The sequence below is a fragment of the Rhinopithecus roxellana genome, chromosome 10 (assembly GCF_007565055.1).
Source record: "Rhinopithecus roxellana isolate Shanxi Qingling chromosome 10, ASM756505v1, whole genome shotgun sequence".
NCBI classification, from domain to species: domain Eukaryota; kingdom Metazoa; phylum Chordata; class Mammalia; order Primates; family Cercopithecidae; genus Rhinopithecus; species Rhinopithecus roxellana.
In genome coordinates this window covers 99,631,186-99,645,543 of record NC_044558.1, presented here as the reverse complement: position 1 = coordinate 99,645,543, position 14,358 = coordinate 99,631,186, and the positions used below count along the sequence as shown (strand labels likewise).

Below are 14,358 nucleotides of genomic sequence, written 5' to 3'. Positions count from 1 at the left end.
AGAAGTTTGGTGATTTTTTTGTGACCAGAAATATGCCATAGAAACTTAACCGTTGTTTATATCAATTAGCCTATGGTAAAACTGGTTTCATTATATATCATTTCACTTAAAGTTGCAATTTCCATGAACCTGTCAGCAATGTTAAGTAAGGACTTACTGTGCTTTCAGTAATCTTGCTTCCTTGCTAGCTGTTTTTGTTCTGACAGGAGCAGGAATTTCCCATGGTGGGGGCACTTTAATTCAGAAGATAGACCTTTCTTTTTAGGGTTGAGACACTGGAATGCTCCTCTGATCCACCATGCAGTCAGTGTCAACTTCTGTGGCATCTGAGGCACTAAAATGTGGGCAAAGGGCTTGGTCATCTAGACACTGAGGTGAAAAGTGACAGCTTTTATTCACATCATGACGCTGTTAATTTTTATTTCTTTCCCTGTAGATTCTTCTCTCTTTTCTGACTCCTGGTGGCAACCGGCTTCGTAACCAGATCTGTGAAGTTTTGGACACAGACCTCATTAGGCAGCAGGCTGAGCACAGTGCTGTTGACATCCAAGGCCTGGCCAACTATGTCATCAGTACGATGGGAAAGCTGTGTGCTCCCGTGCGAGATAACGATATCAGAGAGTTAAAGGCTACTGGCAACATCGTGGAGGTGCTGAGGTTAGCACTTTTGCTGTTTGCATTTCCTAGAATATCTTTGAGTTCATTCAGAAGGGAAGTTGGGCATCGGTGAACACAGAATAACAACTAGTACCCCAAATAAATTACTGACCCTAGAAGAAAACCATATAAGCAGAAACCGTGTCAATTATTTACTGTATGCAGCGAATTTTCACATAGAATGGTCTGACAAGGTTGTTAGTTGGCACGTAGTGGGCCCTGGAGATGCAGTGATGAAAAAGACAGATAAAATCCCTGACTCCAGGGAGTCTAATGGGGAGAGAGACCTTGAACAATTAATTACAGTTGTGATAAGTGGAAGGGGAAGTAGAGGGTCTTAACAGAGTCTCTGACAAGGGACCTAATCTGGTCGAGGCTTCTTTATTAGTTATGGTCACTAGCTGCTATAACATGTAAACCCTAAATTCTCAGTGGTTTATCCAATAAAAGTTTGTTTCTCCCTGATGTCGCAGTCCAATTCAGGGGTCCTTGATCAGACAACTCTCCACATCTCATCCAAGTACCCAACCTCCTTCTTTGCTTGGCTCTACCCTTGCTCAGGTCCTTAGAGTCCTCTCCTTTCAGCTGGCAAATGGGAAAGAGACCATAGGGGAGACATATGTAATGTATAGCCACCTCAGCCCCGAAGTGACACATTCCCTTTGACCATGACTAGTCACATGATCCCACCTAGATTGAAAGGGGAGTTGAGAAAAGTAGTTACAGCCTGGAAAGACTTTTCACAGCCACAAATCTGCACTGCGGGGAGGGAGCATGGGCCTTTAGTGGTCAGCCAGCCATGTCTGCTGGAGCTTCTCTGAGGAAGTGGGGTGCATATTATGTCACGAGGATTTCATCTGGCCACATAGATGACAACTTCTTTGTGATCCAAGAGGAAAGAAGATTCTGCAACACTTTTTGCCATTGAAGCGGACTTTTCTTCTTTTTTGTGTGTGGTGGCCACTTTGAGAATTGAGTTTGATATAAATGTTTTTGAAAGGTAGGAGAAAGACCAGTCTGCATGTAGTGAGTAATTTACTTTGCGATCTTGGGCAGGTTGATCGACTCTCAAAGTGACAGTCTCTGTCAAACGGGTGTTAATCCTTAGAGTCGTGCTTGGCTCTGGCAGATTGTAATTCCTCAGTTATGGGATCCTTGCTTCTAGTTGTCTTATTACCCTAGTACGATCTCAGATCTGTGATGTTCATCATGGTCATTTGTTGAGCACCTACTGGATGCCACTGCCACCTGCACTTTACGATCGTTATCTCATTGACTGTTCACAACATCCCTCCAAGGTTGAGGTTGTCCTCTTTCACAGATGAGGAAACTGAGGCTCAGAGAGACTGATGTACTTGTGTATATGCCCACAAATCTGGCCAGTTGCAAAGCTGGGTTTGAGCACAGAGCTGCCTAACTCTCCAAGGAAGTGGTTTTCCTCAGTGCCCCACTGCCTTGGCCTTTGTTTTTTCATTGTTCTTGTTCCCTAAGGAATAGAAGCCGTATGCCCCGTGTCCAGGCTCTTTAAAATTTCAGGGGCTTTCAAATGAAAATTCCTTCTTCAATTTTTCTTACATCATTAAGATGGTTTATGCTTCAAATAATTACTCTTGAGATCTGTGGAAGAACACATTTGCAGTACACACATATGACCTTCTATGAAACATGACCCTACCAAATGGCAGTTGAAACTTTAAAACCATTTTGGGGATATTTATTGTTTTTGGCCTGGAACATAGATCATTGTTAGTGAATTTCAGCTTCACTTCCTAATCATCTCTCCATTTTAATTCTAAAATTTTTAGACAAATATTCCATGTCCTGGACCTCATGAAAATGGACATGGCCAATTTTACAATTATGAGTCTCAGACCACACCTTCAACGCCAGTTAGTGGAATATGAGAGAACCAAGTTCCAGGAAATTTTGGAAGAAACTCCAAGTGAGTATAATATAATGTGTATTTATATTGAAATTAGGTTAAAATGTGATGTTTTCATTTTTGACATCATATATAGTATCACTAAAGAATTTTGCCCTTTCTATTAAACATTTTTTTACCTTCCAAAATTGACATCACAAACTTGCAGTTGTTTATTCTGTCCAGGAGCTGTGCTAAGCACTATTGTTTCTTCATTCATTCAAGATATATTTATTGAGTGCCTCCTGTGTTTCAGACACTGCCTAGGTGCAGTGGATACTGCAGAGAACAGAATGAAATACAGTTGCCGTCCCCAAGGAGCTGACATTCTAGTAGGCATGACAAACAAACAAACGTATTTATTTGTGCATAACTGGGCAAATAAATAAACATATATGGACAATATATATGGACAATATATATGGACATATTGTCCATATATGTTTAGTATTTGTGTATTAAGTGCTATGAAGAAAAATAGGATAAAGGGACAGTAATGGGTCAGAAGTGAGGACAGGCTGTTTTTTAGATGTGATGGACTGGGAAGGTCTCTGTAAGTAACATTTGAGTAAAGTTTGCAAAGAAATGAGGAAGGGGTATGTAAAGATGGGGAAAAGAATGTTCTAGCCTGAGGGACTGCAAGTACAAAGGCCCTGAAGCAGAAACTTGCTTATGAGTTTGACAAACACAGGGCAGACATTGTGACTGGAGTAGAGTAGGTAAGGGGAGAGTGGTAAGAGATGAGGCTGAAAAGGAGATAAAGGCAGGTCACTTAGAGCATTGTTAGTAAATGAGAGGAGTTTGGATTTCATTCCACCTGTGGTGGAAACTCATCAGAGAGTTTTAATCAGGGGAGCAACATCTGATTTTCATTTTTGAAGAATATTCTTGTTCCTGGCTACAGAATAAATCATGTAGGAACAAAGAGGGAAACAGAGGTACCAATTAGATCGCATTGCAGTTGCTCAGGCAAGAAATGGTGGTGGCTTGTTTCAGATGGTAGTGGTGGAAGGAGTGAGGAGAGACCAGATTCTGGATACATTTTGAAGGTGGAGTAATCAGATTTGCTGAAGGTTGGATAAGGGAGAAAAGAGTTGAGGATGACTAAGGTTTTTGGCTCGTACAACTGGGTGAATGGTGATACAGTTTGAGTGAAACTGGGGAGACTAGGGGAAAGAAGGTTGGGAGATGACATGGAATCAAGAGTTCAGTTTTGGTGATATGACCTTTTGAGATTTCATTTGACATCAATGTGGAAATGTGGAGATGTCAGGTAGGCATTTAGATATGAATGACGAGTTCAGAGGAATAATGGAAACTGTGTGTATACATTTGGGAATAATCGGTATATGTGATATAGAAAGCCATGGAACTGGGTACTAGTTAACACCTAAAAAATCCTTATCACATTCTAAGTACTTTACCTGTATGAACTAATTTAATCCTTGCAACAACTGTATGAAGTTACCCCCCATTCTATGGGTGCGGAAACTGAGGTACCTTGAGGTTAAGTCACTGGCCTGTATAACACAACTTGAAAGTATAGGGGTCCACCTAGGAAGGCAGCTTGGCTCCACAGTCCATGTTCCTATCCATTATATTACACTTGGTGAGACTACCTCGGGAGAGTGAGTATGGACTCTGAAAGAAACTGACATGGGGCAGTCAAGCAGCTAGAAGCTGCAGTTGAGGAGGAGGATCTAGCAATGGAGACTATGAGGAAGTAGCCAGAGAGGTAGTGTGACAGTCAGGAGAGGGGGGTGTCCTGTAAGAGATACGTGAAGAAGGTATTTGGAGAAGGAAGGCATGATTGGATATGACAAGCGTTGCTAAGTGGTCAAGAAAGACACAGGCCAACTTGACCATTGGATTTGACTGTATGATGATGGTCGGTAACCTTGATGAGAGTGGTTTCAGTGGATTTGTGTGCATTAAAACCAGACTGGGCAGGGCACGGTGGCTCATGCCTGTAATCCTAGCACTTTGGGAGCCGAGGTGGGCGGATCACCTGAGGTCCGGAGTTCAAGACCAGCCTGGCCAACATGGTGAAACCCCTTCTCTACTAAAATATAAAAATTAGCTGGGCATGATGGCGGGTGCCTGTAATCCCAGCTACTCAGGAGGCTGAGACGGGAGAATTGATTGAACCTGGGAGATGGCGGTTGCAGTGAGCCAAGATCACGTCACTGCACTCCAGTCTGGACAGCTGAGTGAGACTCCATCTCAAAAAACAGACAAACAAACAAACAAAAATACTAGACTGGAGGGGGGATCAAGGAAGAAATAGGAGTAGAAGAAATCTTAGCTCATCAAGTCTTCACAATTACTAGTTACCCAGTGAAGTAGGTACTGTTATTCCCTTTATCTTACAGGCAAGGAAACTGAGATGCCAGAGGTTACACAGCTGGCAAGAGGCTGGCTAACTGCTCATTGGCAAACTTTTGACACGAGCCTCTGGGGTTTAATTAATCACTATTTAAGGCTGAGTTAGGTGGTTTCTGCCCAAATAATCAACACAATGGCCTTATATAAAAAAGACAAAACAGGCGCTACATTTAAAGGGGCCCTGGCAGGCAGGAGCATGTCCAGGGGAGAACACATTGATCATGGAGGCCACATGAGGAACCGTCGAGGAAGCTGGGCATGTTCTGCTTGGTAACAAGGAGACTCAGGTGGGCCATGGCCCCACCCACCCTCCCTGTTGACAGCGACTCAGAGACTGGTGAAATTCTGTAGGGCAGACTAGGATTCATGAGAGGGAGGAAGCAGACAGCTGGTTTTGACCTTCCTGATAGTTGGAGCTGTTTTAACTTTGGAATGGGCCTATTTTAGCAGTAGTCAGTGTTAGCTAACATTTTGTATGAGCACTTACTACATGCTAAGTCCTTCCCGTACCACTTAAGTAGTCTATTCAAGCATCACACTAGCCCTATGAGGTTGGAACCCCTAATTACAACTGAGAGAAGTGAGGTTAAGGTACTTAGCCTAGATGACTACTAGTAAGGGGTAGAGCCTGGGTAACCCAGATGTGTCTCTGACTCAAAGCGTGTGCATTTAGATACTGTGAAACCCTGTCTCTTCAAAGAAGTTATCAGCTGTGGGGGTTATTGCAGAGGGATCTCTCACATCATCTGGCAGATGATGTAGTCATCTGGATAACCAGTTATCTAGTCAGATAACTTCTAAGTTTTGTTCTACAACCAAAACTCTATGACTCCAAGGACTGTGTTGTTTTAGCTTCAAAGGGGAGGGAGTAAAGTGAAGTAGAACGCTATGTCGAACCTGGATCTGAAACCTGAACTGTGGCAACTGTCCACAGCAGCATTTTCCTGAGACTTAGTGGTTGGTTTCATTTGTGTACCTGTGTATGTAAACACATGTGCAAATGCACGCCTATCTTTAATCAAGATAGCTTGAAATCTTGAGCAAATTCCCTAATAGGGTGAATTATGATTTTGTTCATCTCAAATTATTTGCCTCTTTTTTTTCTGTTGTTTGTTTGTTTGTTTGTCTTTAAGAGACAGAGTCTCACTCTATTGCCCAGGCTGGGGTGCAGTGGCATGATCATAACTTACTCTAGCCTCTAATTCTTGGACTCAAGGGATTCTCCTGTCTCAGCTTCCCAAGTAGCTAGGACTATAGGCATGTGCCACCACACCTGGCTAATTTTTAAAACATTTTTTGTAGAGACAGGGGTCTCACTGTGTTGCTCAGGCTGCTCTCTTAACTATTGGCTTCTTCCTGCCTCTCAAGTTGCTGGGATTACAGGCATGAGCCACTGCACCTGGCTTGCTTCTCTTTTTAAAACCCAGGCTTAGTGACCTGTAATCCATTTGCAACTTTTCTATTGACTCGGATATTTTCAGAGATTTAAGAATAGAGCAAACCCAGCTTTGCATATAGGTCACTATTGCTTAGCAAGAGAAATCAAGAGTCCCAGAAGCAGAGTGTAGGTCAGCTGTTAATTATGTCCCCAAGTCACTCTGCCAAAAGTTGGCCCCTGTGCCCTAATATCAAAATAAGAGTCTCATAGTATCATACAGAAGGACAAAAGTGTTGGATTTTTGTGTACACATGATTATATAAGAATTATTAGAAAATTAATACAGAGAAGTACTCTAGATTTCTGAATTGGCTGCAGGAAAATATTTTATTTTACCTAAGAGGAGATTTTATGTAATTGCCTATTTTAAATATAGGCAGGAAAACCTTAGGAATGATTATTTGTACTAAGTAAGTAGCAACAAGATAACATTAGATCCAACATGTAAATTATCTGTGAAAAGAGCAAGAGATTATCCCTAGGTGGGGGCCATAAGTAATTTTTAAGATACCCAGAAAGAAAGGCTTTTTTTAGACAATATCTTATGTCTGATCAAATGTTTTCATGAACTTTATTTCATATTATTCTTTAAAAAAATTCTGTGGGACATAAATATCTCTTTCAGAATATATGAAACTCTATTGTGATTCCCTTCATCTGTCACATGAGGCATTCAAAAAATATTTATGGAACATTTTAAAGAAGAGCAAACATGCTCAGTGATGACCTCCTTAGACTCAGTCATTCAGCTAAGTAAACAGTGGAGGCTGGGTGCAGTGGCTCACACCTGTAATCCCAGCACTTTGAGAGCCAAGGCGGGCAGATCATGAGTTCAGGTGATCGAGACTATCCTGGCCAACATGGTGAAAGCCCGTCTCTACTAAAAATACAAAAATTAGCCAGGTGTGGTGGCGCGTGCCTGTGATCCCAGCTACTGAGAGACTGAGGCAGGAGAATCACTTGAACCCGGGAGGCAGAGGCTAGAGTGAGCCAAGATTGCGCCACTGCACTCCAGCCTGGGCAACAGAGCGAGTCTCTGTCTCAAAAAAAAAAAAAAAAAAATCAAAAACAAAAACAGAAAAAACAGTGGAGCTAGGACTGGAAACCAGGTCTCCCAAATCCAAGTCCAGATTAAACCAAGCTGCTACTTTTTCAGCCTTCTTTGAATTTTTCAGTTTTGTGTTATATTGCAATACAACTGAGTTGTATTGCAAGCAACAGAAACCAACTGTAGCTGACTTAGCCAAAGGGAAGTGAATGGAAGGATGGAGGAAGTTCACAGAATCAAAGGAAAAGCCAAAATGTCAGAAATCAGAAGAATGTCACAAAGCTGGATAAGAATAACCAAGGGATAGCAAGTCTCCATTGTCACGATGGTTGATGTGGGCTGTAAACATGGGCCATCCTTGAACACTCTCACCACTCAGATCCCGGGAAGGAGTCCGCTCTGCTGGGCACGTGACTCTGCTCGGCCAGCCCCTGGTCAGGAAGATAGGGCCTCTGAATTGAGACTCACAAAAGAAAACAGAACCAGAGGAAATGGTTTCTCAGAGAAAACCAGCACCAAAAGAAGGGAAAGTGAGATGTTGCCAGGCAAAAAAGAGATGTCGTGGATAAGGAAACTACATTTTTCCAACTGAAAATTGGGGTAGAAGCACCTGTAATACCATTGCTTATTCTGGTGTCTGTCTCTCCCTCTTACCAGACTAGGAACTTCTTGAGTGCAGGGACTGTGCTTATTTACCTTTAAATCCCCAGTACTTGGTACAATACCTGGGCCTAAGTAGGTACCCAATAGTTTTCGTCAAATAAACGAATGAGTGGAAAAACTCTTAATCCTGTCCCCAGGAAAAGCCAAGGTTGCAGGTGCCTCATGAGGCTGACCTTGCTTTGGAGCCACAGAGAACAGTCACCGTGCCAGCCTGTGAGAGTGAAGTCTCTGCAGATCCCTGAGAGAAGAGCCAGTGTTTCACTCTAGACGCATGCTCCTTCTGCTTTACCAGTCGTTCTCAAGTCGGACTACAAATTAGAATCATCTGGGGCGTTTAAACGCAGAGGCCTGAGCCCTGCCTCAGACAGAATAAATTCAAGTCTCCAGGAGCTGTGCCCATGAACATTTTTTTGTTTTAAAGTTCCCCAGGTGATTCTAAAGTCAGCCAGGATTGAGAACCACTATGCCACACTGTTGATTTTGTTCAAGATAACTAAACGGGCTCTTAAATGTGTCAGCTGTAAATGATTAAACTTGCAGTATAAATGCTTATTACTGCCACATTGTAATTATATTCACATGATGATTTCCACTCGTGCTTTCTCAGTCGGATGTCTTAAATGAAAGACTGCAAGTCTTTTCCATCTTTATAAAACAGAACTAGCAAACCAAAAACATTTGCCAACTGAGGAGAAACAAGAGTTGCGAAATTCTGAGGGTGGTGTTGCTTTAGTGTGGCAAACAGAACTACTCATAAATTATCCCTACTCAAGTGCTGGGTCCGAGGAAGAATTTCAGTCTATTTCTTTCGCTCTCGCTCTCTCTCACTCTCACTCTCCCTCTCTAATCTGCACCTGTATTCAGGCTGTATTTCTTGGCAATTGTCACCTTATAAATTCTACCAAATATATAATTTTAAAAGAACTGTGGTATAAAAAGCAATTTGTTTCTAGTGGGAAACCTTAGAACTGGGTCTAAAGCAAAATAAGGTGAATTTTGCCCTAAGGCAGACAGGCCCAGTAGAGAATTCCTGCCTCCAAACTTTCAGCCTCCTGGAATAGCCTTGGCATGTCAAATTTCATTTAGTTCATGATGTAAGAGACATTTTATTCAAAGTTAGAAGAACTACTTATGAGCAAAAGTAAATAAACACTATTTGTCATCTAAGTCCATGATTCTCAACGTGGTTCTCTTAGGGGTGATTTTGCCACTGCCCCCGCCCCACAATATTTAGCCATGTCTGGAGACACTTGGCTGTCCCATCCTGACAGGGCAAGGTGGGAGGCTGAGGAAAGGCATCTAGTAGGTAGAGCTTAGGGATGCTGCTAAACATTGTATAGTGAACAGGACAGCACCCAACAATGGAGAATTACCCAGTTCAAAGTGTCAATAGTGCCGAGGTTGACACACCCTAAATAAAGAATCAGAATGAATCCATTTCATGATGACCCAAGGAACCATCTCATGCTCCAGGAAAATTTGGGCTTCAATAAGCAAGGAAGTCCAGTGGCTGTTGAGCACTTGGGAGTTGTTTTGTATTTGGAATCAGTCTCATTTCAGCTAGTCATGGCTGATGGTGGGTGCTTTCTTCTTCTTGCCTCCTTTCCATTGTCTAGAGGGAGCCGTTTCCACTTGCAGAAGCAAGCCCTTGCAGAGGCACCTTTTGGAGCAACTCTGTGTGAGTTGTTTCTCATAGAAACTGTTAATATCAAGGGAACTCTGCTAATAATAACTATTAGGCACCTGATAACCTATATTATAGTAATATTGAAGTGCCATATGCTTAAAAATGAAATGAATTCAAGTAAAAACCTCATTTCCAGTGATACATATTTTTTATCCAGAAGAACTAAACTTGATAAAGTTGTCTAAAGTGGAAGGACAATTGAACTGGACATTGTCTTTAAGGTCATAGTCTTTAAGGTCAAATTAAGTATGACACTAAAGTTCAGTGATTTCTTCCTTCCTCACTGCTTCCTTCTCCCTCTCCCATCTTGCCTTCTGGAATAACCCTTGCCAAATACCAGGGATCATACTGCATAAACTAGATTTTCAGTGTCTGCGTGTTTTCTAGATAACATCTCCTTTAAAGCATTGGCTTTTCTTTAAGGGGACCTGCCTAGATTCTGCTCCCTCATGCTAACACACTAACTGGTATTTACACACACAGAAAAAGTCAAGTTCCCAAAAAAGCTCATTTTAACCAACCCACTGCTTAGCCTACTCACTCTTCTTATTCCATGGGTGATCACTGTGTCTGAGGCAACTTCATTAATAAGGCAGCTGTTGTGTATCAGGCAGAGAACCTGACGAGCCCTCTAGAGACAATAATCCCCCTCCTTAAAGGTTTTTTACAGAGCTAAATGAGCTAATGTAACAATTGCTAACACTTAGGGGCATTTCCTTTGTGCCAGAAAGGGTTCCAAGTGTTTTGTATGTGCTAGTTTGTTGAATCTTTACCATAGCTTCAGGAGGAATACTATTATCCCCAGTTCACAGACAGAGGAAACTGAGGAGACATTAGGTAACCTGTCCAAGGCATACACCGAAGTTGAGACTGCTTGCCTCAGTCCCACGCTCCCAGCTACTGCACCGGCCGTTTACTCTGCATTGGGGGAGCCTAGCACAAGTTCTTAGTCACATGTTGATTGCTTTGATATTAGGTTGCACTAAGTTGAGATTCATTCATCTGCAATGCATAGGTTGCCCTAAGCTGAGATTCATTCATCTGCAATGCAAACTTGACTCCCCAGTCAAGCTGCTTCTTCATTCTGTCTTGCTTTCTAAATCCTGTTGCGGAACAGACTGTTGCTGATCAGCCTCTGCACTGCAACTTTTGTTTGTGTTCTTGTCAAATCTGTTTCAAGGAATAAATGTAAAAGACTTGTCTGCCCAATTATACTGGGCTCTGTTTGACAGATAATTGATTTTAGAAATGGACAGTGTCAGTGGTAGGCTGGAAGTGGTTGGTACAGACTTGGGAGCTATTTGCTATATTTGAAGGAATTTTGTGAGCTAGTAAACATACCCATTACTAAAAATTAAATTATATAAATTTACAATTAAATACATTATATTAAAAACAAAGGTAAAACTCTGGGAAATCATTAGGCAATTTCTTATTAAACACACTTACAACCTAGTAATTGCAATACTGAGTCTTTATCCCCAAGAATTGTAAACTGACATTCACACAGAAACCTGTACATAAATATTCATATCAGCCTTATTTGTAAAACCCCAAACTGAAAGAACCAAAATGACTTTCCACTGGTAAATGGATAAACAGACTGTGGTATATCCATACAATAGAATACGACTCAGTAATAAAAAGGAATGAACTATTGATACATAAACTTGGATGGATGCTTAGAAAACAAAGCCAATCTCAAAGGGTCATTTTACTGGTCTGCTCAGGCTGCCATAACAAAGTACCACAGACTGGGTAGCTTCAACAATATTAGTTTATTTTTCACAGTTCTCAAGGCTGAAAGTCCAAAATGAAAGTGCCAGCTGATTTGGTTCCTGATGAGGGCTTTCTTCCTGGCACTTACAGACATGCCTATTTCTCAGTGTGTGCGAATGGAAAGAGAGTATCCTCTTTTGTCTCTCTTTTAAGGGTATCAACCCTCATGACCTCATCTAACCCTAATTACCTCCCAAATTCTCCATCTCCAAATGTCATCACAGTGGAAGTTAGGGCTTCATGATAGGAATTTGGGTGGCAGGTGGACACAAACAGTCCATAACAGCTACATATTGTATGATTCTAGTTACATAACATTCTTGAAGTGACATAGTTATGGTGATCATTGGTTACGAGAAGTTAGGGTTGAGGTGAGAGTGTGACTACTGGGAGGTAACATGAGGAGATATTTTACGGTGATGAAATAGTTGAGTATCCTGATGGTTACAGGAATCCACATATGTAATAAAATTTCTTAGAACTACACACATAAAGAATGCATGTAAAAACTGGTAAAATCAGTATAAGTTAATGGTATTGTACCCATGTCAGTTTCCTGATTTTGACAATATACCATAGTTATTTAAGATGCTGTCCTTGGGGGCAGCTGGGTGAAGGGTATACAGGAACTGTCTGTACTATTTTCACAACTTTTTAAGTCTTTTATTTTGAAATAGTTTAAGCTATTTCAAAATTTAAAAGTTATTTTTAAAGCCCTAAAAAAGAATGAACTGTGATACATAAGACAATGTGGATAAATGTCAGAAACACTATGCTAGGTACTTTATGATTCCATTTATATGAATTTCTAGAAGGCAAACTAATTCATGCAGTTAGGAGTTAAAAGTAGTTGAGTGAGGTGCACATTGACTGGAAAGGGAGACGAGAGAACTTTCAGGGGTAATGGATATAGTCTATATCTTGTTTTAGGTGGTAGTTGCACAGGTACATAGAGTAGTCAAAACTCACCAAACTGAACACTTAAGAGGTGAACATTTTAGTGTACAAATTTATTATGTCTGTAAATATAAACATATTTATATGTGTGAAAAAACAAAATAATAATAATTATAAAAAGTAAAGGAAAACAAATACTAAAAACTCTTCACTTCCAAATTGTCTTACTATTGTCTATAGTCTTGACATTAAAGAATCTCAAGATGGTACATATAACAGGTATAAAGTACCTGTTATATCTGGATGGTGGAAACACTATGTAGCAGTGTACTATACTGGGCATCTCTGCTCAGCTTCATATTTAGTGACTCTCCTCCCACTTGCTCATTCTACAAATGAGGAAATCAAAAGCTCAGGAGAGAAGTGAGAGCTGGAGATACAGATTTGGGAGCCTTATGGGGTATGGGTGGAAATAGAAACCACAGAAATGAGTAAGATGGTCTAGTGAGATTGAAGAGTACCAAATCAATGGGGATTGGGTAGAGTGCTTAGAAGCATCAACATTTAAGGAACAGGCAGAGGAACATTTTCCTGTAATTGAAGGGAGATGCACCTATCTTCTCATCCTGTCTTCTCAACCCAGGTATGAAATGCAGAAGCACAGCTAGGGGAAACTAAGGAAGAGTGGTGTCAGAAAAGCCAGGAAAAGAGTTTCTGGAGGGCTGTACTAAGAGATGTCTGTATTACAGAGGTGTTTAAAAAAAAATAGGAGGCCGGGCGCGGTGGCTCAAGCCTGTAATCCCAGCACTTTGGGAGGCCGAGACGGGTGGATCACGAGGTCAGGAGATCGAGACCATCCTGGCTAACACTGTGAAACCCCGTCTCTACTAAAAAATACAAAAAAAAACTAGCCGGGCGAGGTGGCGGGCGCCTGTAGTCCCAGCTACGGGAGGCTGAGGCAGGAGAATGGCGTAAACCCGGGAGGCGGAGCTTGCAGTGAGCTGAGATCCGGCCACTGCACTCCAGCCCGGGCGACAGAGCGAGACTCCGTCTCAAAAAAAAAAAAAAAAAAAAAAAAAAAAATAGGAAGGACATGTTTATTGGATTTGACAACCAGGAGATTGGTGGTGGCCTTAGAAAGGTTATGGGAAGGATTTATTTCAGAACCTCTTTGGCCTATATTCTGTATCTTGGTAGATAGCACAGGCATTCATTCAGATGTCCAAGGTACAAATCTGGGAGTCATCCTAGAATACTTCTTTCCTACTCTCTACATGTAAGTGGTCACCAAGACCTATGGGTGCTCCCCCTAAATATTTGTCAATTTTCCCCTCCTTACCCCTCACTTCCACTGCCTTATCCATTCACTCTCTTGTCTGAACCTCTGCAACAATTTACTCTCCCTCCACTAATTCAGTCTTTCTTTCCAAGCAATTTTTCTAACATACATATCTGATCATATGGGTTCCATGTTGAAAATAATAATCATCATTTGGGTGCAGTGGCTCACGCCTGTAATCCCAACACTTTGGGAGGTCGAGGTGGGTGGATCATGAGGTCAGGAGATCAAGACCATCCTGGCCAGCATGGTGAAACCCCATCTGTACTAAAAATACAAAAATTATCTGGGTGTGGTAGCGCACTCCTATAGTTCCAGCTACTCAGGAGGCTGAGGCAGGAGAATCGCTTGAACCTGGGAGGTGGAGGTTGCAGTGAGCTGAGATCATGCCACTGCACTCCAGCCTGAGTGACAGAGCGAGACCCTGTCTGAAAAAAAAAAGAAAGAAAGAAAATAATACTATCCAAAACTCCCCATTCCCGTCGCTGGTGTTTGTAAACTGGGGACTATGAATCTGGTAAGAGAGAATGACAGTTGTTTGTGG

General features: G+C 41.7%; 1 protein-coding gene across 10 annotated transcripts in view; it reads left to right on the top strand.

Moving 5' to 3' along the window:
* The window catches only part of TCP11L2 (t-complex 11 like 2), a 42,439-nt gene that overhangs the window by 15,854 nt on the left and 12,227 nt on the right, over positions 1–14,358 (top strand). For 8 of the 10 annotated variants that reach the window (XR_004059764.1, XM_010367515.2, XM_010367517.2 and 5 more), the window contains 2 exons: positions 437–657; positions 2,463–2,599. Coding sequence is in view for 9 of the 10 variants with exons in the window: in XM_010367515.2 (XP_010365817.1) it covers positions 437–657; positions 2,463–2,599 (358 nt within the window). In the remaining variant the exon portion in view is untranslated. Of the gene's footprint in view, positions 1–436; positions 658–2,462; positions 2,600–8,249; positions 13,274–14,358 lie in introns of those variants that run through there. The other 2 variants (XM_030939923.1, XM_010367519.2) reach the window with 2 other exon arrangements.